Here is a 27,825-nt window from a genome sequence, read left to right as displayed (position 1 = left end):
TTCCACTTACCTTTCTGAGAGCCTCAAGTGTCACTTGTCACTCAAGTAGTCATCAGGGTGAAAGAACATCGTATCTTAAATGTTGGGGTGTCTCCTCCCTCTCCTATCTGATGGCTCAGGGGCCCTGTTGGTAATTCTTGTAGAAACTTGTTCCTATGGCAGTGCTAAAAGGATTTTATGTCAACCTGGAGCGTGGAAAATAGGAAGCCTCTTGGATTTAGTACTCTGGCTTGAATTCCACCTTCACTCCTTCAGTGTAGTCCTGCTTTAAAGCAATATGCTCTGGAAAATTTTGATCCAGAGAAAGAAAATGTGGTGGTGGTGGTTGTTTTTTGGGGTTTCGTGTTGGGTTTTTGGGGGTTCATGGTGGTTTTTCCCTTTAATGTTTTGAGATGTTGTAGAAGAGCTGTTTGATTTTCTCTAAGATAAGTGCCAACTCCAGACTCTGTTTCCTGCCTCCAGAGTGTGCTGTTTCTTTGAAGGAAGACTGGTTGAGCTCTAAACAGAGGGTTGATATGCCATAGAATTTCAAATGCTCTTTCTTCAGGTTTTCTTCCATTTGTTCACTGGCTGAACATCTGTGTGATATGAAGAAAGGAGAATGTAGTCTCCTTCCTAAATGGAATTGAAACCATCTCTTTTCACCTCAGGAATCATAGTGCATGGTCATGCTTGCTTTTTTCTTAAACAAGCAGGCATAAAAGCTTCACCAAATACCATGTTAAGACTGAAAGAAGCAAAATGAAATATACCTGTTTCTAGTACTTGAGTATTTCATTGGTTTGATTTTTAAAGATAACCACACCATTTTGTATTAACACTGGTTAGTAGCATCAGCAAAGAGGTATCACAGTGATCCCTGTGTGAATTCTGGTGCTACACAGCTAAATGTATTTAAAGAAATAGAAAACCCACAAGTCCTGAAGATGGCACTCATTTTATTCTGGTGATGGAGTCTCGTTGTCAGGATGAATCCACAGTGAAAGCAGCAATTATGTCTTAGCCTGAGTTAGTGGTGTATGATGTAGGTTCTTTATACAAAGTATTTACATCATCCTTTTGTGGCAGTGGTGCTCTTCATATCCCACACTATTTATCATAATGTAAATTAGGAACTAAAGGACTATCTCTTAAACCTAGTCAAGCTCAAGGGTGGATCTTTTAACTGAATATGCAGGCCTTGGCTCTCCAGAAGATGGACTCACAGGATAATGTTAATAGTATGTGTTTCTTTTTTCAATTCTTAATCCTGCTTTACATTTCCAGTCTTTTAAAAACATTGCAAGAACCCTGTGCATCATATTGGATCAAATCTAGAGATAATCTTTTTTTTTTTTTTTTACAGAAATAGCAACTATGTTTGCTTTGTATGAAATGTGTTGTTTACAGTTTCCTGCATTCCTGATTTTCCTTCGTGTGTCTCTTCATTGTCATCTTCTTCTGTCTTTCCTATCCATGCCATGATTTATTGTATGCTTTGATTTCTTCTGGCTGTGGTGGGGTTTTGTTCTTGTGTGTGGTTTTTGTTCTGTTTTTCTCAGTCTTTCCACTCCAAGGTGCTTAGGGACATGGAGGATTTTCCTTAACCTCTCTTCATTTTTTTCCTTCGTTAACTTTCTTTCCTGTCCTAGGGTTCCTGTCACCGATTCTGGTGTGTTTTCGCTTTTAAGGGAGCAAGATTTCAGCACTTTAGGTTCCTGAAGATAGGGATATTTACATATTGACTGGTATGTGCTTTCTTTGCAGTGAGACCAAACTTTGAGGAAGGTGGGACAGCAACAGCAGGGAGGAAGCATGAGTTTATACGCTCTGAGAGCGAGAACTGGCGCATCTTCAGGGAGGAACAAAATGGGGAAGATGATGATGGAGGCTGGCGACTGGCTGGGTCACGGAGGGATGGTGAGAGGTGGCGGCCACACAGTCCAGGTGAGAGGAGATCTGGGGACAAATGCAGCTGTGGTTATAGAGAAAAGGCAGTAGGTGAATTGGGGTGTGGGGGATGCAGAGAAAAAGGTAGGTGATGCAAAGTTTGAGACACAAATAGATAAAGTTTGGGTGGCTCCAATCACTAAATGCTGTTTTGGCGTGCACAAGGCTCTCGGTCACAAAATGCTTAGCATAAAATTGTGGGTTTTGTTTTCTTTTTAATGTCTTCAATACCCTAACACATTTAGAAGACCAGTATTTGTCAAGTGTGTGCTTGTTTGTTCTGTGCTCCAGGTCTGTATGTGCCTGGCAAGGTCAGGATTGTGGCTCGATTTTTCAACAGTGCTGTTTCTCCGTGGCTGTGATGCTGAGGGGAGAGAAGTTACCCACATTAAGCAGCATATCTAAAGCTGGGAGCAATGTTAACACTAAACCATTCAGGTCATGGGCTCTTCCTAGCTTTCCAGATGTGTTTTCAGTACAAGGAGACAGAGGCATCCTTGGAAAAACTCTGAATATGTTGCTCTATGCACTTTGTAGTTACAAGGTATCTTGTCTTGAGATCTTGGTTTGGGGTATCTTTTGGCTGTGGAAGGCTTATGGGATGCTTTAGGGGGCTGATGCAAACAACTTATTTTCTTCAGTTAAAACCAAGTCACACTTGCTCTTACAAAGGGCCTGTCATCCTTTTCAACATCTCAAAGGACTTTCAGTACTGTAATGGCTATTCCTAGTCCTCTGCACAGCTGTGTATTACTCTGACCTCAAATAACTCTTAGCTTATACTAAAAATTAACAGTAAACCCAAGGCTTGATTTTATTATCAGATGTTTTCTCTTTAGAGCTGGGCTAAAGGGCAAATTTTCAAGAATGTAGTTTTCTTTTCCCCAATGTTTGGTCGTGATTGTTTGTTAGATACTGTTGTGTTGTTACAGTTCAGATGACATCAGCTATGATGGTACCTCATGGTGACCAGATTCAGGACGATGCTCAGGGGCAGCATTTTGCAAGTACAAGACTGCATACCTTAAAAGGAAGTATAGATCTCAAAAGTTCATTCATGCCTTGAACTTTTCTTGGAAGATGTTTTGAGAATTCATCTTACTTGCATCATAAGGGGTATTACTACTTGGAATTTTTGCTGTAGTAGACAAGCTAACTTTACTGCTTACAAGTTAGGGTTTAGCAGGTATCACAAAAAGTCTCTTCTAGGAATTCTGAGAATCTGCAGGGAAGTTGTTAGCGTTGAAATAAGCTGACAGCTGGATTGAACTAGAGCTGTCTTTAAATTCTCCTGTTAGTAGTAGCCACAGGACCATCAGAACTGCTTCAATCACATTGTTGCTTTAAACAATTAACTCAAATTGGCGTGGCTTAAACAGCTTCTTTGTACTTCTGTTGTTAGGTAATAGTACTAATCATGTGTTCTGCTAAAAATAGAGAAATATCTTCAGAGTACTGTCGTCATTTGCTTAGCTGGACCTTCCCTTGACTTGGCTCTGCCTGCTCCCTACTAGATGGTACACTGCTGTTTTGTTTTGTGGGTTTTTTTTCCCTTTGGAGTGAGGACAGTTTAGAAGAATGTAGCAGTTGTCAAGCTTGAGTTTACCTTCTTCTGTTAAGCAAATAATAGTTTGACTCCCACAGACCATTGTGTTTTCAACTTTTGAATTCCTCTTGTTCCTTCAGCTATGCTTACTGCAGGGTGGCTGACCTAAATCCACTCATTTTATGCCCTCCTCTCCCATTTTTTTTAATAGGCACAAGATTTAGGAGGATGGACTGCTTCTGCTGAAGTAGTCTCAGGCCTCTAAGTGTAAAGGCAGGTGAAAAAAAAGGCAGGTAGCTTGGGGATTTGCCACTGGCTTTTTGGGTAACGTTGCCTAGGTTGCTTCATTTATCGATGGGTTTATTTCTCACAAAGACTTTAAATGTTGGGGTTGGACTGATTAATTCCAGTGCTTCCTTAATGTAAGGTGGTAAGTCTATCAGAGGTTAGTGAATCTGCATCCTGATGCAAACCGTTTAAGAGAAGGCTGCATGAGGCACTTAGTGCTATGGTTTAGTTGATTGGAAGGGTTAAGTTGGACTTGATCTGGCAGGTCTTTTCTAACCTGACTAATTCTGTGGTTCTGTGTAGGTTCCCTGAATCTAAGTTTTGATTTATTGTAACTAAAGTTAACTCCATTGACATAGTTGAAAGGATCAGTCCTGTGTCCACACTGTTTAAACTATTCTTCTCTCACGTGGCTATGCCTCACGTGAAAATGAGTGATGGCAGTAAAGTGAGAAAGCAGATTTGGTCAGACTTCTCCTTAAAATAGACAAGCCCAATGCATTTTTCCCTTCTGCTTCATTCAGAGCTCATACACTTCTGATTTTGCAGCATGACAACTGTCTGGATTGCATCATGAGTTTATGGGGTTTTCTGCTTGTTTTCTGACTCTCTGCACTAGAATTCTAAAAACATTTCTTTGCCTTATTGTTCACTTTTAGCAGTATTTTTAATGACTTAATACCTGCTTACCTAAAAAGCCCCTTTTCTGTTATTTCAGTTCATCCACTAATAGAATGATTGCCCTTTAAATTCTCACTGTGAGTCCACTTCATCAGCTATATACAAACCTCTCATGATCTCAGAACTAAACATGTATAGATGTTTTGGGTTTGGATTTTTATTACCAAGACATCCTTAAGGAGTAGGAATCATCTCTTCTTGCCTGAAATTTCTCTATTAATGTTTTCAACTAAGCAGCTCTGCTAAAATCTTTCTCCTGAAAAGCAGTTTAGAGAGGCCTTAGTCTGTGATCTCATAGAAATTCATCTTGGTTCACTCCCTTCTCAGGATCAGCTGCTGTCTATCAAGCAGACATCTTATATTTTTGGCTGTTGTGCTTCTTGAATATCTTTAAACATCTAAAGTAATTTTGAGAATCTTGCTTTAAAATTGACCAAAACATATAAGGTCTCAAGTTGTGCCAGGGTAGGTATAGGCTGGATATTAGGAAGAAGTTCTTCACAGAGAGAGTGATTTCCCATTGGAATGGGCTGCCCAGGGAGGTGGTGGAGGCACCGTCCCTGGGGGTCTTCAAGAAAAGACTGGATGAGGCACTTAGTGCCATGGTCTAGTTGATTGGTTAGGGCTGGGTGATAGGTTGGACTAGAGGATCTTGGAGGTTTCTTCCAACCTGGTTGATTCTATGTGGATTCTATGTGGATATACAGTGTATTAAAAAAAAATCTGTACTTTCTTTTGGCTTGTGTTTAGTTTGTTTTGTAGTACCCATTGGCTTTTTTTTCCCCTTGAATTGGAGTTCTTGGAATTCCTGAAGCAGCTACTGGTCTTGTATTTCACCTATAATGTCAGCATGAATTGCAAGACCTCAATTTAGCTTACAGTTCTTTCATTGAATTTGGAATCTTAATCATATAACTGCTGCTTAGTGACTGAATTTAAAGCTGTGTTTCGTGTCCTAACTGTTGGTCAAAAAGTTGGTCAAAAAGTTTTAGGTAAGATATGTCTTTACTTTTGGCTTGCTTTAAAGATGGGCAGCCCTGCACCTCACACCTGAGTTGCTCTCTATATTCTTAACTAGAGTTTTGTAAACTTTTGATTTTGTTAAGGAACAAGGGCTTGTGCCCACTCCACTTCTTTTTGCTTGTCCACCTAGCTCTGAAAATGTGTGGGCTGTAAAAGGAAGAGGTTATCTTGATCAACCTTTGCAAGCAGGCTGCATGGTAAACATGGTCTTTATGGTCTTCATTTGAACTTTGAAGATAACTGGAATTAGCAAAATGCTTGGAATTCACCTTCCAAAACCATGTTTCTGAGTTGCATTATGAAGAGCCTGTGCTCCTGGTGTAGGAATGTCAACAGTGTAAAAATAATTGAGCAGTTTCTCAAGGTGTGTTCTCCAGATGGCATTTACAGTGGCAACAGAAGGTTCTCAATACTACTCTTCTCTCCTGTACAAAAGAGAGCCAAATCACAGTATCATAAAATCAACCAGGTTGGAAGAGACCTCCAAGATCATCCAGTGCAACCGAAGAAGTGATGCTCCCCTGTTTGTGAGCTTCAGGTTGGCCAACAGGCAGAGACACTCATCTGTTTGTAGGATAGAGCATGGCCAGCTTCAGGCCATAACTCTGTTTTTCCACACTTTGGGAAACCTGGTTATTCTGAGGAGATGTCTGCTTGTCATTCTAATCAGAATTGCAGTGTGGTTGTCACCATCCTTGGAGGTGTTTAAAAGGAGGCTGGATGAGGCACTTGGTGTCATGGTTTAGTTAATTAGAAGGTGATAGGTGATATGCTCAATGACCTTACAGGTCTTTTCCAGCTCGGTTAATTCTGTGATTCCTCATTCTTAGGAAGCAGAGTGAACAGGTTATGTTATTTACTCTGATTTTTAAAAAATCCATTTGGGTAGATGTTTGATAAACAGTGAAACTGCACAGATTGCATAAATTCTGAAATGAAAAAAAAAAAGAATTCTTTCTCCAGAAAATACACAGCCACCCTTTAAAGAAATAAAATAACATGCTTTTAATTTTGCTTTGCACTTCTCTGTTCAAGATAACTCCTCTGGGGTGAAAAGCTGTTTATGATCCTTTAACTCTCAGTTTGCTTTCCTTAGCAGTAAGTTCTTTACCATTTAAATAGCAATATTGCAGTCAGAGATATTTAAGCTTGGCTGAATGAGGATGTCTTTTGAATAGAAAGAAAAGCGTTGGGAAAGTTTGGCCTCCTTCCCTTACTTGTCATTCCAAGTTTGGCATTCCCTGGCTAAATGCACTTCCAAAGACTTAAGTGGGTGTTTTCAAAGGTCACTAGTGGTGTTCCCCAAGGATCAGTGCTGGGCCCAGTCCTGTTCAATATCTTTGTTGATGATCTGCATGAGGGGCTGGACAGGCTGGATAGGTGGGCAGAGGCCAATGGGATGAGATTTAACAAGGCCAAGTGCAGGGTTCTGCATTTTGGCCACAACAACCCCAAGCAGCACTACAGGCTGGGGACTGAGTGGCTTGAGAGCAGCCAGGCAGAGAGGGACCTGGGGGTACAGGTAGATAGTAGGCTGAAGAGGAGGCAGCAGTGTGCCCAGGTGGCCAAGAGACCAATGGCATCCTGGCCTGCATCAGGAACAGTGTGGCCAGTAGGCCAAGGGAGGTTATTCTTCCCCTGTACTCAACACTGGTCAGGCCACACCTTGAGTGCTGTGTCCAGTTCTGGGCCCCTCAATTCAGGAGAGATGTTGAGGTGCTGGAACGTGTCCAGAGAAGGGCCACAAAGCTGGTGAGAGGCCTGGAACACAAACCCTATGAGGAGAGGCTGAGGGAGCTGGGGTTGTTTAGCCTGGAGAAGAGGAGGCTCAGGGGTGACCTCATTGCTGTCTACAACTACCTCAGGGGAGGTTGTAGCCAGGTGGGAGGTGGCCTCTTCTGCCAGGCACCCAGCAACAGAACAAGGGGACACAGTCTCAAGTTGTGCCGGGGTAGGTCTAGGCTGGATGTTAAGAGGAAGTTCTTCACAGAGAGAGTGATTGGCATTGGAATGGGCTGCCCAGGGAGGTGGTGGAGTCTCTGTCCCTGGAGGTGTTGAAGCAAAGCCTGGATGAGGCACTTAGTGCCATGGTCTGGTTGACTGGCTAGGGCTGGGTGCTAGGTTGGACTGAATGATCTTGGAGGTCTCTTCCAACCTGGTTGATTGTATGATTCTATTTGAGTAGTCATCAGTCCCTTTCTCACATGCATGCTCAAAACTGCCTCCGAGTTCAGGAGAAAGGCATGAGTGGTTTATTAAGGATGTGACTTTTGCAGGTTGCCCAATAGAACACAATATGTGTAAAGGAGCCAAAAAAGATTTTGAGTTAATGATGGCTGGTAAATTCCCTAAGTCGCTAGTGTTGCTTGTCTTATGTTCGTGCTTCAGAATGTTTTAGTTGTAGTCCAGCTTTTATAGTCTGACCTAGTTTTTGATGCTCAGAATACAGTTTATATTCTGGGGATGGACTTGGGACAGTCTCCTACTTAATAGTGAGATGCTTCTTTTCTTTCCCTTGTCCTTTAAGATGGCTCTACATAGGTGGACTGTACCCTGTAGGGGCTCTCTGAATTTTTTCACTGTCATCTCTTCATCCACCCTTTTGCCTTTCCAAGTAAGCTACTACCCCACAGGACTGTGTTGTAAAGTTGCTTTCCCCCCACCTTAGACGGCCCTCGTTCTGCAGGCTGGCGGGAGCACATGGAGCGGCGGCGGAGGTTCGAGTTCGACTTCCGGGAGCGCGACGATGAACGGGGCTACCGACGGGTGCGCTGCGGGAGCGGCAGCATGGACGACGACAGGGACAGTCTCCCTGAGTGGTGTTTAGAAGATGCAGAAGAAGAAATGGGAACATTTGACTCCTCTGGAGCGTTTCTCTCTTTAAAGGTGAGAAGCCTTCTTGGACCCTTTGCTCGTTTTGACGAAATGTCCTGGTTTGTTGTGTGGATTATGGATGATTGCATTCACTTCGCAGAAGGTGCAGAAGGAGCCAATCCCTGAGGAACAGGAGATGGACTTCCGACCTGTGGAAGAAGGGGAAGAAAGGTCTGATTCTGAAGGGAGCCACAATGAAGAAGCCAAAGAGCATGAAAAGGCCGTCAAGAAGGAAGGCGAGAAAACAGACAGAGTAGTGGCAGGTAAGGGAGACTTCCTGTGCATCTGTCCTACGCTGCAGTGCAGAGTTTCTGTTTATACAGTTACATAGAACCACTCCATATTACAGAAGCAGTGGAAGAAGCAGCACAAACGTCTTCACCAGCTGCCAGGTCAGATACGCCACCAAAATCCCAACCTCCAGACCCACTCCAGACAAACCTTTTTGAAAGGAAGGAAGAGTCTGCGACAGAGAGAACAGAAAAAACAGAAGATAAAGAGAGTCGATCAGAGACTACACCACCAGCCAAGATATCCAACAGAGGGGAAGGTAATATGTCTGATAAATTCTGTAAGTTTCCACTACTTTTGATGAGTCTTGGTCTCTTTTAAGAGGCCAGGAGTGGATTATGGTGATGAAATACTGGAATTCACCATCTAGTCTATAAATAACAGGATTTGTTGAATACACAATCTCAAACACCTGCAGTGCTCTGATACTTCACATTGCAACACAGCCTAGAGAAACATGAACTAGTTGTTGATGTGCTTAGTTGTGGTAGAGCAGATCAGTATAGGCAAATGTATGTGGCTGGAGAACAGGATATGCTGAAGTGTGCGGAGTTCTGCGTTATTTAAGCTAAGCTGGTTTTCCCTTGAACTTAAGTTGGGTACCTGTGCTGTAAGCAGTGCCAGTGTGCAGTAATCTGAAAACACTTCTGTTTCAGTGATGATTTTGAGCTGTCGAATGTTTGCTACAGGAAGTCCTTAAAAGTAATTTTCATTTATGGTAAAGGTAATTCCTTTTAATATTTTTCTTATAGATGTGGCTTCTGTTACTCAACCTTTGCCACAGATTTCTGCAGACACAGCTTCTCCTGCTCACCTTTCTCCACCTGTTTCCAATTCAAATCCTGCTTTGCGGTCAGTTCAGACACCTGTCACAGCTGCTCCAGGCATGGGCAACATTCCCACTGACCCAGATGATGAAGAGGGCCTCAAGCACCTAGAGCAGGTAAAATTTCTCAGATTCCTTTGTTGTTGACAATCATGAGGCTGGACGAATGTGGAACGCAGTATATTTGAAGCCCATAAAAACAGCAACGTAACTGAAACTTTACACTCCCCAATGGCTATTGAAGCCTACTTGTCTTTTTTTTGAGACTAATTCAAGCTTATATAGTGTTTTTCTGAATAAGATTACTACAGCCAATGTTAGAGAGTTGAACGTCCTAGCACTAATGAGTACTGTCAAGTAGTCCTTCCATTTCTGTTGAGAAACTGTAAAATATTATGCCCAATATGTTTATAGAAAAAAAGGGTATATAAAGAAGGCCAATAGCATCCTGGTCTGTATCAGCAGTAGTGTACCCAGCAGGACCAGCAAAATGACTGTCCCCCTTTGTCCAAGCACTGATGATGCCACAGCTTGAGGTACTGCATTCAGTTTTGGAGCCCTCAATACAAGAAAGATATTGAGGTGCTGGAGCATGAAGTTGAAGAGACTGGAGAACAGCTATGGTGAGAAGTCGCTGAGGGAACTGAGGTTGTTTAGTCTGGAGAAAAGGAGGCTGAGGGTAAACCTCCTTGCTCTCTACAACTGCCTGAAAGGAGGTTGTATTAAGGTGGGTGTTGGTTTCTTTTCCTTGCGATAGCAAGTGATAGATGAGTAGGAAACGTCCTCAGGTTGCACCAGGGGATGTTAAGGTTGGACTTCAGGAGAAACTACTGAGAGAGTTCTCAAATGCTGAAACAGGCTCTCCAGGGAGGTGATTTGATCCCCATCCCTGGAAGGGTTTAAAAGAGGCAGAGATGTGCTGAGGGACATGATTTAGCATCAGCATCGGTAGAGGTAGATAATGGTTGGACTTGAAGGTCTTTTCCAGCTGAAACAGTTCTGTGAGCCTTTGATTGCCTGATGAGGAAAGCGCAGGCTGTGTTCGTGGAAGTTTGGTGGCTGTTGGGATGCAGAGAACTTTTTTTCATGCTAGTGTTTTATTTTTCACCATGATACTGTGTGCAAGTTACTTTAAAGCTTTGCTTAAGCAGGTGAACTGTGCTTATTCAGGATTCTGACAAGGTGGTAGCCTGAGCTTAGGGATTGTGGTGGTTACACCAGGTTTTAAATGTTATTTCTGGTACGGTGGGTACTCCAAGGTTGTTGTGTTTAGCACACTCGTTTTCAAATCTCTAAGAACACATCTAACTCTTGAATTCATTGCTGATTTTGATGTTTCTGCAGCAAGCAGAGAAAATGGTGGCATACCTGCAGGACAGTGCCCTTGATGATGAAAGACTAGCAGCAAAAATTCAAGAGCACAGAGCAAAGGGTTCGTCTATGCCGTTGTTCCATGAAGCCATGCAGAAGTGGTACTACAAAGATCCACAAGGAGAAATTCAGGGTAGGTCTGTGCCCTTTACGCTTCCTCTTTTGTTTCACTGAACTGTTAGAGTTCTTCACAAGGTTACCACTGATGGATACTTGATGCTTGTTTTCACTAAAGTAGCACAGGGAATTTACCACTCTAGAATTAGATTTTGGAAACAGATCTTCTCCCCATCACTGCCTCCATCAGCTCAGTATGCTTGCTGAACTGTACCTTATCGTGGCTGATGTTTGCCATCACTTCATGTTTTTGTAAGCTGAGCTTAGACTAAAAGCTGGTTTTCATGCCAGTACTCTGGATAATAGTGGTAACAAACAAGAATGTGACCAGCTTGGTGAAGAATCCATGAGGAGCACTGAAATCCATTTTCAAGTCTCAGTCCAAACACATTGAATATCCAGGGAGGGGTTTAGAATCTAGAGCAAATTTTTACAAGCCAGTGCCTGTGCTAATCTCAGTTCAAGTTGTGTTTGCAGCCAGTGCATGATTAGTTTGTATGACACCAACTGTTCCATGCTTGCATTTTTCAGTTGCAGAAAAATTGAGACTTAAGTTGAAGCAGGTGTTTTGTGCAGATATTTACATCTTGGCTTTCAGAAGATGCTCTTTATTTTGGTAGTCTCAGGCCTCTCTTTTAGCACCTACTTAATTGTATTTTGGGGAGGCAGCTAAGCAGCCCGTGCCTTGGTGTACTTAAAGTAGTAATTGCTAATGCTATTTAATGTGAATGATTTCCTCAGTTGTGAGCTCTGGGTAGGATTTGTGGGATGGTGTTTGTGGCATCTTTGCCAGTGTCTTGTCTGCAGGTATTGGGCATCTTCATTGTTTTCTTCTTGTTCCTTTAAGTGTGAAGGATGTTTGCATAAAGCATTTATGTTTGCTCACTGTGTTAGCTCCTGCTGGGCGTTTATTGCCCAATGATGAACTTACAGCTTTTTACTGGAGTAAAACTGGATGTGTCTTCCAGCAGTAAAGCCTCCCAAGTGATTTTTACCTGGGATACCCCTTGTGGTTTCATATTCTTTGGGAGGAGTTACTTTCTGAGAAGCACACTGAGAAGGCAGGAATTACTGAATATTGTTGTTTTTCAGAAGGTAGCTTTTCAAAGCTCTTATTTAGATAGCTCTTACTGTGTTGAATCGCCTGGTTGGGTTTTTTTGTCTATTTGGACAATTGGATTTGGAAATTAATGTAGGAATCCTCTTTTGAAGGGAGTGATTGCATCCTTCTCTTGGAAAAAGAGGAGGAGAAGGAAAAGGATAGCGTTTTGAGAAGGGAAGGAGAAACTGGTTTCCTCACCTTAATATAATTGTCCACTTGGAAGTGTTATCTACTAAGCTGCTGAGATACAGAAGCAAAACTTCTCTAAGACACACAGATTTGAAAGCCAGAATTGAAACAGGCTAAAATTGCTTAATTATCTGTACAGTGTATGTGGGGAAAGCAGCTCTTGTGCTCTTAGAACTGTCAGCTAGTGACAGAGATGAGGTCTGAAGTGGGAATTGCAGCCTGATGGTGAGCCTGAAGTAGTGAGCTTTGCTGGAAGACAGCATCTGTATTATCTGGAGCAGGCTCTTATGTCACTCCAGTCCTCAGGCACCTCTCCTGTCTGCCACAATTTGGCAGTGATGGAGAGGTTCTCAAAGACTGAAGCAGGCTCCCCATGGAGGTGGCTTAATCCTCATCCCTGGAGAATGTGGAGAGATGCTGTGCTGAGGGACATGGTTGAGCATTCAGCGTGGTAGATAATGACTGGACTCAATCTTGAAGGCCTTTTCCAGCTGCAACAATTCTGAGGGAGGTTTAGACTGGATATTAGGAGAAGTTTTTTCACTATGAAGATTTTGAAGCACTGGGGCTGACTGCTTGGGTAAGAGGTTGAGTCACCAGTCCTGAAGGTATTTACAAGATGTATGACTGTGGTGCTAAGGATGTGGCTTAGTGGTGACTTGGTTGTGCTAGGTGGTTAATGCTTGGGATCGATGATCTGAAAGATCTCTTCCAACCAAAATGACCTGATGATTCTGTGCTTGGCTTCAATCTCAGCTGATTCATCTCTCTCCAATGCTTGGTAAAAGCAGTCATGCACTTTTCATTAAAGACTAAGTGGGGGTTGCAGCCCTTGTAAAAATCTAGATGTGTTCATTGACACTTCAGCCTTTAATGCTCTCTCTGTCCAGATGAGTGTATGAGAGGGGCAGGAATGCCCAATGCTAGGTACTGGGTTATGGTTTTCAGCATACTCAACTTGGCCTTGCTTCCCCTTCCCCCATGTGTATTGATTCATGTTATTTCAGGTCCTTTCAGTAATCAGGAGATGGCAGAGTGGTTCCAGGCTGGGTACTTCACTATGTCACTGTTGGTTAAGAGAGCCTGTGATGAGACATTTCAGCCACTTGGAGACATCATGAAAATGTGGGGCAGGGTTCCCTTCACTCCCGGTCCAGCACCACTCCCACATCTGGTAAGTATATGACAGTTACAGCATTCAAATAGTCCTGTAACAAATGGAATTGAATTGTATACACATCAGCTTGGAATCACAGGTGTTTCAAGCACCAAAGCTGAACTCTCTGTTAAATTATCTTTTCAAGAGGAGAAAAGACTCAGCTTTATTAAGTATTTACCTTACCGTGTCTGTGGCTGGAATGCTTGGTCCTGTGTATTTCAGTCACTATACTGCAGGCTTTGTAAATGTTGGTCTCTGTTTAGGTATTTTCCTGTTTTCTTTTTCTGTTCAGTTCAGAGTACAGCATTTACATAGCTTGCATTTGCAAGGTACTACCGTTGTTACATATATTAATGTTCTATTCCTAACTGTAGGGTGAGCTGGACCAAGAGCGGCTGACCAGACAACAAGAGTTGGCCCTGATCCAAATGCAGCACCTCCAGTATCAGCATCTTTTAATACAGTAAGACTGCCAGTCCCAGAGATCTTCAAGTGGCTGTGTTCTGCTCTGCATTTTTAATCATCTGGGTTCAGCTTCTAGTCATTGTTTCCTTGGGCAGTGGGGCTGGGAGTGCACCTCCAACAGCAATAGGTTGCTTCCACAGTCACCAGAGGCTCAGTAGTCTACAGCATTAGGACAATGTGGCTACCTGAGACACACCTTTCAGCATCTTTTTTGGTGTCCTGCTTTAATGTCACCTGCTATATATAGGTAGCTGTTACATATCAACTGAGTCCCAGCTATTCTTGTAATGCAGTTTGGATGTTTTGAAGTCAGGGGAAGGCTACACATCTGTTGAACTGGAGATGGCAAAGGCAGAATTTAATTTGATCTGCTTGCTTAGCATTTTGAAGATCAGTGGAAGGTAATGCTGCAGAAAGCAGTTTGTCATCCATTTTGTGGTAGTTGTCAGTTGTTCAGTTCTGTCCAGTTCTTGAAGCCAGTTTTGTAGGAGCTTGAAGAGAAAGCAGTCAGACTACTCATTCATGTGTCCTGGAGGCATGTGCCATGATTGTCAGCTTATGATTTGATAAGGCAAGAGCCTGCCCCTGTATGCCTTCACATGCTGGGGGAGAGGTTGGTCTGTGTAGATGTGCAGTCATCAAAGCCAGGCTAATTTAAGTAGTCTGTATGCAGTTTGTAGAAATAGGAAAGCTGTATTGCACAACTTACAGAAGGATTTGGTTCAGCTCAACTGGGCCAAGTCGTTGTGTTCATGTATTTCTTTCCAAGGCCCCATTCAGTGGTTTGCTCCACAGTGTTTAGCACATACATTGTATAGGTCAGTGGGCATCAGTCCCAGAGAATGAATCTGTGTGCGACCTCTGCAGCTTGGGCATGATATAAGCAAGGGAACAAATGCCAGTGATTCTCTACTTCTCTTTTGAAGACAACAATATGCACAGGTGCTGGCTCAGCAACAAAAGGCAGCTCTTTCATCCCAGCAGCAGCAACAGCTCGCTATTCTCTTGCAGCAGTTCCAGGCCCTGAAAATGAGGTGAGTTAGCCCAGACTTGAGCTGTGCTCCAACTTGTATATAACAATTATAACCTGGTCAGTGGCCCATACTGTTCAGTTTTGCTCATACCTGACTATTAGATATTTTAGAGATTGTGTGAATAGGAAAAAGTTGCAGGATATTGGATAGTTCTTTATGTATGTAGTTTTTACCTCAAAGGGTGTTTATGAAAATCAGCAGGAAAACTCTTATGGCTGAAATTGTATCTTTTTGACATACCTGTTGTGCTGGTGACAGAATGACTTTGTCCATTGAGTTCTGCAGTACTTAGGTGCTTGTTCCTCAAACTAGCCTATAAGCAGCAAATACAAACCTGTAACAGTACCTGGCTTAGCGCTGGCAGCAGGCATGAGATGAAAAAGAGCTCTGCAAGCAACTAGTATCGTCCACATCATATTTTTGTTTTAAATAGAGGTGTGGAAGGAGTATGTTACAAGTTACTGACTCTCATGCGTGTGCAGAGCACTCCTCTCCTGGAAGTGGCATGTTGACTCTTCCTGTTGGTATTACAGAATATCTGAACAGAACATGATGCCACCTGTTACAAGGTCTGTGTCAGTGCCGGACACTGGCTCAATATGGGAACTTCAGTCAGCTTCACAGCCTACAGGTAAGATGCTCAGCACATGTCAGATCTGCTGAGAAAAGTTCAGAGGAGTTGAATATAATCCAGAAGTGTTTCACTCTAATGGGAGGAGTTTGAGTAACTGGTTCTTTTGTAGAATTCCACAGGAAATTCAGCCTTACTTCAGTAATGGACAAAGCTTGATCTACAGGAGGATAGAGGTTAAGATACTGACTAGGGCTAATGTGTTACCGTGATTTTAGTACATAAAACTGTATAACAGCGTACACAAGATTATCCCTTCTTGTTTGTTTTATTTTGTTTGATGTGCTTATTTTTGCTTGTCAATGTTTGTTCTCTTCACTATCTAGTCTGGGAAGGAAGCAGTGTCTGGGATCTCCCCATTGATACTGCAGCTCAGGGACCAGCTCTAGAACAACTTCAGCAGCTCGAGAAGGCCAAAGCTGCAAAGGTCAGAAACTGTTTTGTACTGTAAGACGTTGGGATTGCTGTTCTGCAGTGTAACTGTGTTACTTGAGCCAATGGAAGACTATTAGTGCTGTGTGATTTTTATTAGATGTTCATGGAAGCACATTATAAAGAGAACAAGGGTTGTAGAGACCAGCTATGAAATCTTTATGGACTGCTGTTCAGAAACCATTGCTGTGGAGGTACTGCTGACCTCTAACAGAATGCTTATGCTTTTTACACTTGTGATTAGTGACTCTTCACTAGCCACCTTTCTTTTAAAGTGGGATGATTATGAACTGTCGTGCCAAACCCTGAGTAGGAGCAGGTAGTCACTCTTTTGCTACTTACATCTTTTCACCCAAATCCTAGGAGTCCTCTGGGTTGTTTCAGTCTTACTCATTTATTAAACTATTGCTGTAGGTTTGAACCTGTAAGATTCTGTACATTTCCTGAAATGGATTATTTTATGACTGCAAAGCAACTTGCTGTGAGCTTCTAAAGTCAGAGGTTATTTTAAGGAGCCAATGCAGAAAGACTAGAGAATTGGTGTTGGTTGCAGAATAGAAATTCCAAGTAATTGTTTCAGGAACTTGACCTGAGCAGGCAGCCAGCTGATAGGTAAAATTGCAGTCAAGGGAGAGTGTCTGTCAGAGGCTTCATCTGTTATCTCGTTACTGTAATCTCAGAAGAGTTGCCCTAAGAAATGGTGTAGGAATACGTTACCTGCATCTGAGTATAGTTTTATGTGAATTGTAGCTAGAGCAAGAGAGGAGAGAAGTGGAAATGAGGGCCAAACGAGAGGAAGAGGAGAGGAAAAGGCAGGAGGAGCTTCGGAGGCAACAAGAAGAGCTACTTAGGAGGCAGCAGGAAGATGAGAGGAAACGACGGGAAGAAGAAGAACTGGCCCGCAGGAAGCAAGTGAGTTTCCTCAATGTAGTTCATCTCTAATTTCAATACTTTATAAAACTCACTTTAAGAATCCTGTGGGGTCTAATTACTCTTTAGTAGGTATATGTGAAGACAGTTCTAATATTTTTAATGTGAATATATGAAATTATTATTCTTTTGTTCTTAAAGTTAAGAGCCCAAATTGCAATCCAAGAAATGAGCTTTGGTAGTTCATTTCCAGATAGGTTTCTGTTTGTGAGCTGAGAGATTTTATTCCATGTGGAATATTCACACCTAACTCCTTAGTGTCAATATTAGACTTTAGCTAGTTGCCCAGGTATTATACATTTAATCTTGATTCATCATTTATGCAGTTCTAGTGTCTTGATAAGGGTATGTTCTGGAGTAGTCTGAGTCTTGAGCAGCTGTTTCAAATGGCCTAACTGGGATATAGTGGGGGAAAAAAAGTAATGTAACGTTCAGTTTTCTGGGGTGGGTTGGTTTGGTTTTTTAAACTTAGTAATGTTTTATGAATTATTGATTTCTCTGGGTTCTGTTAGTCTGCCAGCTTTATTTTCTTGAGTTGGTATTTGGGTCAGGAAGGGATGTAGTTTGAACAGGCAGATTTATGTAAGTGAATTCCATGATCTGTCCAGTAGAATGGACATAAGAGTTCAGTATGTTAATCTTACAAGAATGTGAAATGGAGACATGATTAGTTTGACATTTCTAGTGTTTACTTCTGAATTCTGTATGGAAGAAAGGTTGAATAGTGTTCCTTAAGGTCAAGACTGTGAAAGTTAACACTTTTCACTCTGCATGTGAAGAATAGCAGTGAGCTCATTGTTAATTTTACTCACAGAGGAGTTTGCAGCTCCCTAAAGTAGCATGTGAATAACAGGCAGAAGTAATAAGAGTTTTGTCCTTTAAGATTTGCTGTGTGTTTGGGAAGCAGTTGTAAAGCACGTTTGCTGGCTTAAGGATCAGACATTTATGAGGAAGCCTCTAGAATCTTCCCTTTTATTTGTAAGTTAGTTGTAGACCTCAGTTCAGGTTTTGTCACTGAAGATTTATTTTAGTAGGCTGCAGTAGGATGTGTAGTTAGCTTTCATGGTATCTTTAAATAATCTATAAATAAATGGCTCCTTGCTTTAATGTCTCTGCTTTGTGTACAGTGGAAAAAAGTCCTTTGCTTGAGTTCAAGGTTTACTGTAGCATTAAAGCAATAATATCCTCAAAAGTTTAAAATTTGAGTTAATTTGCTTTACATCTGTTTTAATAACAACTGATTTTTCAGCTGATCACCTGGTAACTCAGTGTGTGTCATCCGTGGTGGCTTCAAATAGACTTGGGTTGTTTCTTCTCAGTCTAACAGTTTTTCTACTGTGTATAACTTCTTCAAAATGTTCATTACATTTCAAAGTATTTTGTACAGAGAACAATCTGATTCTCCCTTTCTGAGATGTCATGGGAAATAATTACTTGCAAGAAGGAAGCGTAATGGGGTTGAAAAGCAGTAACAGCAAGTGTCTTAGTCTATTGCCAATTGATTGATTGCCATAATGCTTAATTCTGAGCAGTAATGTCTTGAAAAGGTAACAAAGAGTTGAAGCTCTTCTCTGGAAAGAGAAGACAATATTGTATTCTGTATTGAAAAAAAAAAGAACCAAACAAAACAAGCACAACTGGTCTGATATTTGAATCTGACTTCTGTACTGGAAGGCATTGTAGAATCAGGGATGAACTGATTTATTAGCATGGATTTATACGGAGGAGATGATGCTTAACAAATTTGATTAACTTCTTTTGAGGAGATGACAGTGAGAGCTGAGAGGGGTGAAGCAGTAGACTTAATCTGCCTGGACTTCAGGAAGGCTTTTGATGTAATACTGCATAAAAGACTAGTATATAAGGTTAGTAAATATGCTGTTGATGGTGAATTCTACATGAAAAAAAAAAAAAACCAACCAACTAATAGAAATTCAATTCTGTAGGATGAAATGTCATACCAAATGTTCAATCCAGTTCTGTTCATAGTTGTCATCAATTGCACTGTAGAACTGCAAACAGTCATGCCAAGCTTGTGTAGTTTCCTGTTTATCTTTTTTTGTTTGTGGTCTGCTATCTTCTGTTTTATAATGATTGGTCACTTCCAGGATCAAACTGTGAGGTTTAATGACTGGCTAATAATTGTTTTCTCTGAATTATATCATTAGTGCTCCCTTTCAAGTACCTGGTTCAAAGATGAGAACTACCAAACAAAGATTTCTAAATCTAAGTCACAGAGACAAGCAGAACTGCAGGTGTTACTAACTGCAAAAAAATGTTGTAACATGTAAGAATTCAGTGTCTGTTGAAATGGGGACTGCTAGTGAAGGATTTTCTGCAATACTACAGATACTTTAAAGGTTCTGAAATAAGTTGTCTCCACAGCAAGATGTGTACTTGAAAACAATTGTTAGAAGAGATGCTAAAGAGTATTTGGATTCTCTTGGAGCAGGAGGCCAAGAATATGGGAACAGTAAGAGTCAAAGGAATGAATCTATTTCCTCTACAAGTCAGTGGCAGAAAGCTGGAGAGCTTTAAATAATTTTGGTCAGATGTTCAAACAAAAACATTGAATAATAAGAGGCAGAAGTAAATTCTAAGACAATCTTTTTCTGTAGCTGTGAAAAGTAGGAAAAAATAATTACCTTAGCCACATGCTTGTGGTAGCTTTTCACAGGCTCAGATTTTTCCCCCCTCACGTTGGTACAACTCTGTTCACCTTCTCAAGGGGAGAGAAGTCTTTAATTGCTGTCATTCAACAGTCTCTCCTGGCATGCCTGAGCTAGAAGCAGATCCCTGCAGCCTTATTAATGGCAATTTTAGCCTTATTTCCCACAGGGAAAGCAGGACAGAAATGTCAGTGAACTACTGTTGTATAGGACTGGGTCACTTTGTCCTTCTCTCTCGGTTGTATGCCATGGTATGTCAATGACTAGTGCCAAGCATCCCCCAGCCTGCCTGACAGCTATGCATCCTGAACTGAGATCCTGGTGTGTGGTCTTTAGTCAAAACAGACTAGCACACTTCCAGTGTTTGCATCAGGCTTTTCAGTGGAGGAAACAAGCAGCAGACATTTTTCAGCACCTGTACTGGGGACACTTGGTTACTGTCACTTGACTACACGTGTCCAATTAATAGAGTTACAGGCCCAAGTTACAAAAATGGTCTAGGTGTTGTGTATTGTGCTTGAAGCTTTTGTGAATATGACAAATCAAGGACTTGATTAATGAGAAAATGATTCAGAATCTATTGCATTATGTCCAGCGAGTGGAACAGAAACTCACTCCCTGCACTTACATATAGTACTAAAACACTGAAGTGATATACAGGAATACAAATTACTACTTAGCTTGCAGCCAGCAGCTCTTTGGTGCCATAGAATTGCTTATATTGTGTCTACTGACAGCTAAATTGTAGGCACCTGAAGTTAACCTTTGTCAGAGACAATCACGATCCAGTAGGTCAGTGAACAGTATAGCAACTTGTGCTGTCTGTTTATGAAGGTTTGATACCAGAATTATTAAAAGGTTATTGGATTTCAAAATTGAATTCTGTGATTTACCAAGAGTTCAGAATTTATATCCATGCTGCACAAGTAGTCCTAGGAGTAATATTTTCCTTATATTAAAAAAGTCTTGTAACAATTTGATTGCACAGTACTGATTGTTCAAAAGGCAAAAATATTTATGAACACTTTAAAAAGTCCTCCTCTAGAAAGTAAGATCTTTAGGTGGAGCTTGTAGGATAAGTCAGAAAGTGAAGAGAAGAATAGAAAGACTGGAAAGCAGGATGACCTTAACACAGTTGTTAGACTTCTCATATCAGAAAAGGCAGCAAAACGCAAAGCTGTTACATGCAAGGAAAAATCAGAACTGGGGGCAAAGTTGTGCAGATGCACTCCTGCTCCAGGAAGCCAGCTGAAGGCTGGTTGTGCCCTGTTCCTCCAAAAAGCAAGGAGCAAAATGGATCTGTTGATCCTCCTGTAGGAGAGGGTGCTGATGTTTTGTTTTTGAGTTAAGCAAATAATTTTGCTACTTGGAAAACAAAATATAATTTATTGGAAGCTATTTAGGGATAGCCCCAAATCAAAGCCCTCAAGAGACTCTTTGTTGCCCTTAATGTTTAAATGGCGCAGGAATAGCTCAGGCAAAGCTATTCCACAGAGAGTTCCATGTCTCTGAGACTGGCAGAGTCCTTAAGTGCCCTGGGCTTCTTCAGCTTATTTCTGGTGTCTGGAGATGTGGTTTGAGTGCTGCAGTGCACTTCAAGAGTCAGTGTTTTGGAATTCCTAAGTAGGAGAAGCTTCTGAATAGTAGCTGACACCCTATCCCCACCCTCCCATCAATAAAAAAAGCAAGTTAATGATACCCACACATTAAAATATATACAGATTTATGTTCACATACAGTTAGTACATACTGGAAAGTGGAGTCTCACTCTTTGTTTTCGTTCTAGCACCATCCATTTTAAACCCAAAAGTTGTTTCTTTTTTCATTAGTGATGTACAAGACACACACTGCATCAGAGCACTCACTAACATATGGGTCTGTAGTGTTCAGTGCAGTTGTTTTGGTAGTACTTAGCTCGCAGCTAGGGAGCATCCTTTCAGGCCGTGTACCTGGCCAGACCATGTTGCAGTCTATGTTCTGATGATGTTCACCAATATAATGGCATTTATAGATTGATGTTCTGTTTCCAACTCCAGGAGGAGGCCCTAAGGCGACAACGAGAGCAGGAAATTGCACTAAGGAGGCAGCGGGAGGAAGAGGAGCGGCAACAACAGGAGGAAGCACTTAGAAGATTGGAAGAAAGAAGAAGAGAAGAGGAGGAGAGACGGCAGAGAGAGGAGTTAATTCGAAAACAGGTGAGGAAAAGGACCTATTGTATTTAGTTATGGAGTCTGTCAGAACAATCCAACTTTGACACTTACACCCATGCCTGAGAGACTGTCAGTTTTGGTGGAAGAAAGCAAAGGTTGTGGTACAGTATCACACCAATGAAAAACAGGTTTTATACCTGCAGGCAAAGTTATCAGAATCCTTTTGGAAAAATACGTGTTGAATGAGTTTCCTGAGCCTTGGGAGTGGCTTGGCAGCATAGTGTTCCTACTCTTTTCTTCAAGAGAAAGAGTACAGTGCTCGAATGGTAATTTGGTTTGAGTTGTCAGTTTCTGAGGGTTTGCAGTAGAACTTATCTTTAACATGGTCAGAGGTGATGGGGTTTGCCCATCTTCCTCTGTTATGGCAACACTATAACCACTATCCTTTTCCCCTTTTCATACTATTAAAGGTTTTTGATCTTGCTCTGCTTTGGAAGCCCATATTGGAGAAATTGAGCTTCCTGCCTCCTAAACAATACTACTATAGTCCCTCAGTCAAACTAAACTTGAAACATGATTGGCTTCACATTAACTTCCAGGTCTGTTTCACAACTGCCTGTTATTATTTTTAAATGATTTTTCATGGCCCTCCTTTGCAAGCTGTTTGTCACCATTTCTATCCCACCACAAAGTCATCTCTTTTGCTAGTTTTCTTTGAAACACCAGTGCTGAGTAACAACAGTAAGCATCACAATCTGCATCAAAACCTCTTCTCCCTTTATTTCTGTCGAGTTTTATTCCACTGTGTAGCAGTCCTGGACTGCAAGTAGTATAAGCAGATAGAAATCAAACTAAAAGGTGCATGGCTCTTTCAAGGAAAATGGGATGAGAGTATTTAGCCTGAACTAAGGTGATGTTATGCTCTTCCAAAGTCCTTGGTGGAGTGATGTGGATTTTGAGGGGATATAGACTATTTTTTGGACTTTTTTGCTTGAGAAATGTAAAGGAACAATCCAAACAGCACCATTGTGCAGATGCAAAGGCTTCTGTTAGAATGTCAATACCACCAAGTAGGAGTAATTTAGATTTTCTAAGTCTGCCTCTGTTTATGTCCTGGGAAGGAAGAGGAGGCTGCCAAGTGGGCACGTGAAGAAGAGGAAGCTCAGCGGCGACTTGAGGAAAGTAGGCTACGCATGGAAGAAGAGGCAGCCAGGCAGCGGCTCGAAGAAGAGGAGCGAAAGCGCAAAGAGCTGGAACTCCAGCGCCAGAAAGAAATCATGAGGCAGAGACAGCAGCAGCAGGAGGCTTTACGACGACTGCAACAGCAGCAGCAACAGCAGCAACTTGCACAAATGAAGGTACTGTTTTTCTCCAGTCTTAATTTCCTCCTTCAGTTCAGTGTAGTAGGTAAAACAACAGCTGGATTCAAGGTCGTCTAGACTAGCTTGAACAGAGCAGGTGTAGACAAACTCTCTGGAGAGAGGAGATGGTCAATAGGTCACTCTAGAAGAGATGGGGAAAGTAGGATGAAGATAGGTTACAAAATAAAGCAGCCAGGCAGAAAGCATCCTGGGGTTACTGGTAGATAGCAGCTGAACATGAGCCAGCAGTGTGCCCAAGTGGCCAGGAGAGCCAGTGGCATCCTGGCTTGGATCAGGAACAGTGTGGCCAGTAGGACAAGGGAGGTTAACCTGCCCCTGTGCTCTGCACTGGTCAGGACACACCTTGAGTGCTGTGTCCAGTTCTGGGCTCCTCAATTCAAGAGAGATGTTGAGGTGCTGGAAGGTGTCCAGAGGAGGGCACCAAGGCTGGTGAGGGGCCTGGAGCACAGCCCTGTGAGGAGAGGCTGAGGGAGCTGGGGGTGTGCAGCCTGGAGAAGAGGAGGCTCAGGGCAGAGCTCATTGCTGTCTACAACTACCTGAAGGGAGGTTGTAGCCAGGTGGGGTTGGTCTGTTCTGCAAAGCAAGCAGCAACAGAACAAGGGGGCACAGTCTCCAGTTGTCAGGGGAGGTCTAGGCTGGATGTTAGGAGGAAAGAGTGATTGGCATTGGAATGGGCTGCCCAGGGAGGTGGTGGAGTCGCTGTCCCCAGAAGTGTTGAAGCAAAGCCTGGATGGAGCACTTGGTGCCATGGTCTGGTTGATTGGGTAGGGCTGAGTGATACGTTGGACTGGATGATCTTTGAGGTCTCTTCCAACCTGGATGGTTCTGTGACAGAAGTGTACAGAAAAAGGATTCACAGATGAATGCACATGGTTATGCTGTTGCAATGAACAAGAACCAGTGCAAAGTTTCTAAAGCTTGGAGTTGGTGAGGTTTTTTAAATCAAAACTGATGGCTGGTTTTCGGGCAGTGATGTATTACATTATTCCTAATGCATAGTGTATTTGACACATGCCACTTTGATAGATCAAAGGACAACTCAAACACAGTACATTTTCATACTTAATTTTATACTTTCCAGTGGTTTTTTTTTCTCTTTAAAAGTGGCCTTTCTTTTTGCCTGTGTGGCCAGCTTATTCAGCAGTATTGTCTAATATGCTTTTTGATTCCTAACAATGTGGGTTTTGGTCCAGCTCCCTTCGTCTTCAACATGGGGTCAGCAATCAAATTCAGGAGCTTGTCAATCCCAGACCACACTGTCATTGGCAGAAATCCAGAAGATAGAAGAAGAACGAGAACGGCAGCTTCGAGAAGAGGTAAATGCCAACAGTATTGGAGTGTTACCTGCTAGAGTGGCCTCAGCTGGGTTTGCTTAACTGTTAAGTTTTTAGAAGTAGTAAGGAGGGTGAGGTCTATTTCTTGAAATATGGTAGCTCAGGTCAAATTCTGTCTTTCAGCAAGGACTCATTTGAAAGTTTTTGTAGCTGTTTAGAACAAGTATCTTGACAGAAGGGAAAACTGTAGCACTGTTACCCTACACGTATAGCACATTCACAAAACAGTACAAATTCTGCCACCATCTCTGCAGATATGGACAAGACTAGGGCCATTTAAGGAGTGGGGGAAGACCTAATAAGTGATGGTAGGAGAGGAGATGCCAAATGTTTAGCTGGCTACGTTCTGTTTTTGACAAATGTATTCTGCCTTGGTCTGATAAACAGTTTGTTTTAGGGGTTACTTGATGTCTGTCTTTTTGGAGGCACTGTGATGGCTCAAAAGATAGGTCGGCCATTCTCCTCCAGAAGAGTGAAATCCATTAAAAACCAGTTTCCCAGCTAGACTTTTGATTAGTAATGGTCTTCTCAAAGTATGGACAAGCATTTTTGTCTTGCATGCAACAGCAAAGGCGTCAGCAGCGTGAACTAATGAAGGCACTCCAACAACAACAGCAGCAGCAGCAGCAAAAATTGTCAGGCTGGGGTAATGTCACCAAACCAACAGGCACCACCAAGTCCTTGCTGGAGATACAGCAGGAAGAGGCAAGGCAGATGCAGAAACAGCAGCAACAGCAGCACCAGCAGCCAAACAGAGTCAGAAATACCACGGTATGTATGGTATTTAATCAGTGTGAAGGGAAACAGTAGACAACAGTTCCTATTTCTGTTTGTTACTGTTCTGCTAGGTCTGTTGCTGATAACCAGAATCTCTTTGTTGTGTTTCAACAGCACTCTAACCTGCACACCAGCATTGGGAATTCAGTGTGGGGCTCCCTAAACACTAATCCCAGCAACCAGTGGGCATCTGACCTGGTCAGTAGCATCTGGAGTAATGCTGATACCAAAAACTCAAACATGGGTTTCTGGGATGATGCAGTGAAGGAAGTGGGACCCCGTAACTCGACCAATAAGAACAAAAGCAATGCCAGCCTCAGGTAGGAACTGGGGAAGAAGCTTTTTCAAAGAAAGACTCACTCCTGAGGCAGTCATTTAGCACTTGTATCATCTGCATGTGTGTTCTTTTCTCTCTCCCTTCATCGCTCGGGAACTGCTTTGACAACAAAAGTCGTTAATAGATCACCAGTCACAATTTATTTTGTCATCTGTTTAGAAAGTCAGTTGGCTCTAAAACAGTGTTTGCCATCTTGTAAACTAGCCAGTCATGTAACACTGTACTGTCACTTACTCTGGTAATGTATTGCTTATCATATGCATTTTCTTTACCTCAGTAAATCTGTAGGTATTACAAGTAGACAAAGCAAGAAGGTGGAAGAAGAGGAGAAGCTGTTGAAGTTGTTCCAGGGAGTTAATAAAGCCCAGGATGGATTCACTCAGTGGTGTGAACAGATGCTTCATGCACTCAACACAGCTAACAACTTAGATGGTAAGAGATGTTGTTGAGGAGTGTAATTGTCTACTAGGAGAAACATCCGGTTTGTTTCCTGATCAGATAGTTCTGAGGGGAAGTGATGACATACAAGTAATGTTTTAAACACAGCAAAATGGCATCATTAAATACTGGTCTAAATAACTGGCTGCATCATCTCTTTCCTGGTTTTCCATGTGCCTAACTATAGCAAATCAGTGGGTGCTGAAAAGTTTGAAAGTCTGTCAGAGAGCTCTCCTGAGGATTTTGGTGGTCATGGAAACATCAGGCAGATGGATGAGGATCCATGTCACCTTTAAGTGCAGGCAAATATGCTCCTGTGCAAAGCAACTTTTTGCTGTGAAACTGCTTGGATTTTTTACTAATTCCACTGAAGGGCACATAGAGCAGCACCCAGTCTGAGATCACAAACTGATGCCTTCTCATACCAAAGCACTGCAGGCATCTCACAGTCTCCAATATGTGCACTCTGCAAAATCATGGTGATGTGGGACCCTTTAACTTATGTGGGGAAGCAGTGCTGTCCCAGGAGCCATGATCACACCTCATGCAGCTACAGTGTCGCAGCTTCCCTCCTCTTAGAGAAGAGATACTGTAATAACTTGTCCTCACCTGTGATGTGCTATCTGCATCCAATGGCTGTGACCTTGTGGTGCTGTTGTGGGTCATATATGCACAGTCCGCTCCCATGCTTTCAAGGTTGCTTAGTGTGACAGGCCTTTTTGTCCCAGTGTTTTCCTGGCTCGCCATTTGCCCTTATCCATGTTCCAAATTTGAATCAGGTCTTGAGCAGTCAAGTCTAGTTGAGAGATGTCCCTGCCTGTGTCAGGGAGGTTGGATTAGACAGTCTTTAAGGTCCCTTCCAAGCTAAGCCACTCTGTTAAGTCTAAGGAAAAGGTGGTGAAGATGGTGTTCAGGTCAGCTAGCTGTGAACTTCAGGTCTTCAGATGCTTGCAGGTGAGGTCAGCCACTGCGCAGTGTGATCTGTTGTGCTTCAGCCTAAAAGATTGTACTGTTGACAGCTCAGAAAAGTGTTTTTCATCTAGGTCTGGCATTAAATTGGAGCTTTAAAGCTGGCAGTGGCCAAAGCTGGTGTGCTAACTAACTTCCCCTTATGACCGCCAGGTTGTTTTTCCTTCTCATTGCAGTTAGGTGGCGTTCTTACCGTCGCTTTGGCTGCGTATTACATGAAGCAGTGAATCACAGGGCTTGGAAGGCCAAGCTGTTTGTCATGGCTACTGCATTAGCAACTATTTGGAAGATAAACCCAATTCCATGTTTTTATAGCATGCATTTGTTCACATATCTACAGCGTTCCCTCATGTTCTGCCTTCTTCTTGCAGTTCCCACGTTTGTTTCTTTCCTGAAGGAAGTAGAGTCTCCCTATGAGGTCCATGATTACATCAGAGCCTATCTTGGAGATACTCCTGAGGCCAAGGAGTTTGCCAAGCAGTTTCTTGAGCGCCGTGCCAAACAGAAAGCCAGTCAGCAGCGGCAACAGCAGCAGCAACAGGTAGACCTTAGTTGCTGCAGTCCGTGGTGGGGATGTACAGAGGCTGGTTTTGAGCCTGAAGAGCCTGCTGGATTGATAAAAGGATAAGCAGGATATTACAGGTCAGGTGAAGTGCAGAGAATAAATCAGATTTCAAGTACTTCCTGCAGAATCAAGTTTCCTTTATAACAGCTGAGGCCATCTGTAGATCAAATAGTGCCAAAGCATGCTGATCCAGAATGTGCTTTAGAAAGGCGAGGTCAGTGCCTTGGGTTGATGCATCAGTGGGTTTTGCTACCACATGCACCGTGGAAAGGGCGCTGGGCACACCTATAGCTCACACTTCACTATGTAACCTTAC

The 27,825-nt window shown here is 42.4% G+C and overlaps 1 protein-coding gene across 8 annotated transcripts in view; it reads left to right on the top strand.

Moving 5' to 3' along the window:
• Window positions 1-27,825, top strand: part of GIGYF2 (GRB10 interacting GYF protein 2) — an 82,415-nt gene that overhangs the window by 49,985 nt on the left and 4,605 nt on the right. For 4 of the 8 annotated variants that reach the window (XM_064165320.1, XM_064165327.1, XM_064165319.1 and 1 more), the window contains 20 exons: window positions 1,747-1,926; window positions 8,136-8,353; window positions 8,442-8,604; window positions 8,691-8,891; window positions 9,385-9,575; window positions 10,803-10,962; window positions 13,245-13,411; window positions 13,771-13,859; window positions 14,788-14,895; window positions 15,429-15,526; window positions 15,853-15,953; window positions 16,709-16,870; window positions 18,652-18,753; window positions 21,594-21,752; window positions 22,829-23,065; window positions 24,283-24,405; window positions 24,991-25,194; window positions 25,315-25,520; window positions 25,815-25,969; window positions 27,316-27,485. In XM_064165320.1, coding sequence (XP_064021390.1) covers window positions 1,747-1,926; window positions 8,136-8,353; window positions 8,442-8,604; window positions 8,691-8,891; window positions 9,385-9,575; window positions 10,803-10,962; window positions 13,245-13,411; window positions 13,771-13,859; window positions 14,788-14,895; window positions 15,429-15,526; window positions 15,853-15,953; window positions 16,709-16,870; window positions 18,652-18,753; window positions 21,594-21,752; window positions 22,829-23,065; window positions 24,283-24,405; window positions 24,991-25,194; window positions 25,315-25,520; window positions 25,815-25,969; window positions 27,316-27,485 — 3,194 coding nt within the window. The remainder of the gene's footprint in view (window positions 1-1,746; window positions 1,927-8,135; window positions 8,354-8,441; window positions 8,605-8,690; window positions 8,892-9,384; window positions 9,576-10,802; window positions 10,963-13,244; window positions 13,412-13,770; window positions 13,860-14,787; window positions 14,896-15,428; window positions 15,527-15,852; window positions 15,954-16,708; window positions 16,871-18,651; window positions 18,754-21,593; window positions 21,753-22,828; window positions 23,066-24,282; window positions 24,406-24,990; window positions 25,195-25,314; window positions 25,521-25,814; window positions 25,970-27,315; window positions 27,486-27,825) is intronic. The other 4 variants (XM_064165323.1, XM_064165322.1, XM_064165326.1 and 1 more) reach the window with 4 other exon arrangements.

The sequence above is a fragment of the Pogoniulus pusillus genome, chromosome 26, assembly GCF_015220805.1.
Source record: "Pogoniulus pusillus isolate bPogPus1 chromosome 26, bPogPus1.pri, whole genome shotgun sequence".
Taxonomy (NCBI): Eukaryota; Metazoa; Chordata; class Aves; order Piciformes; family Lybiidae; genus Pogoniulus; species Pogoniulus pusillus.
Note: the sequence above shows the minus strand (reverse complement) of the source record. Positions and strands in the feature narration are given on the sequence as shown.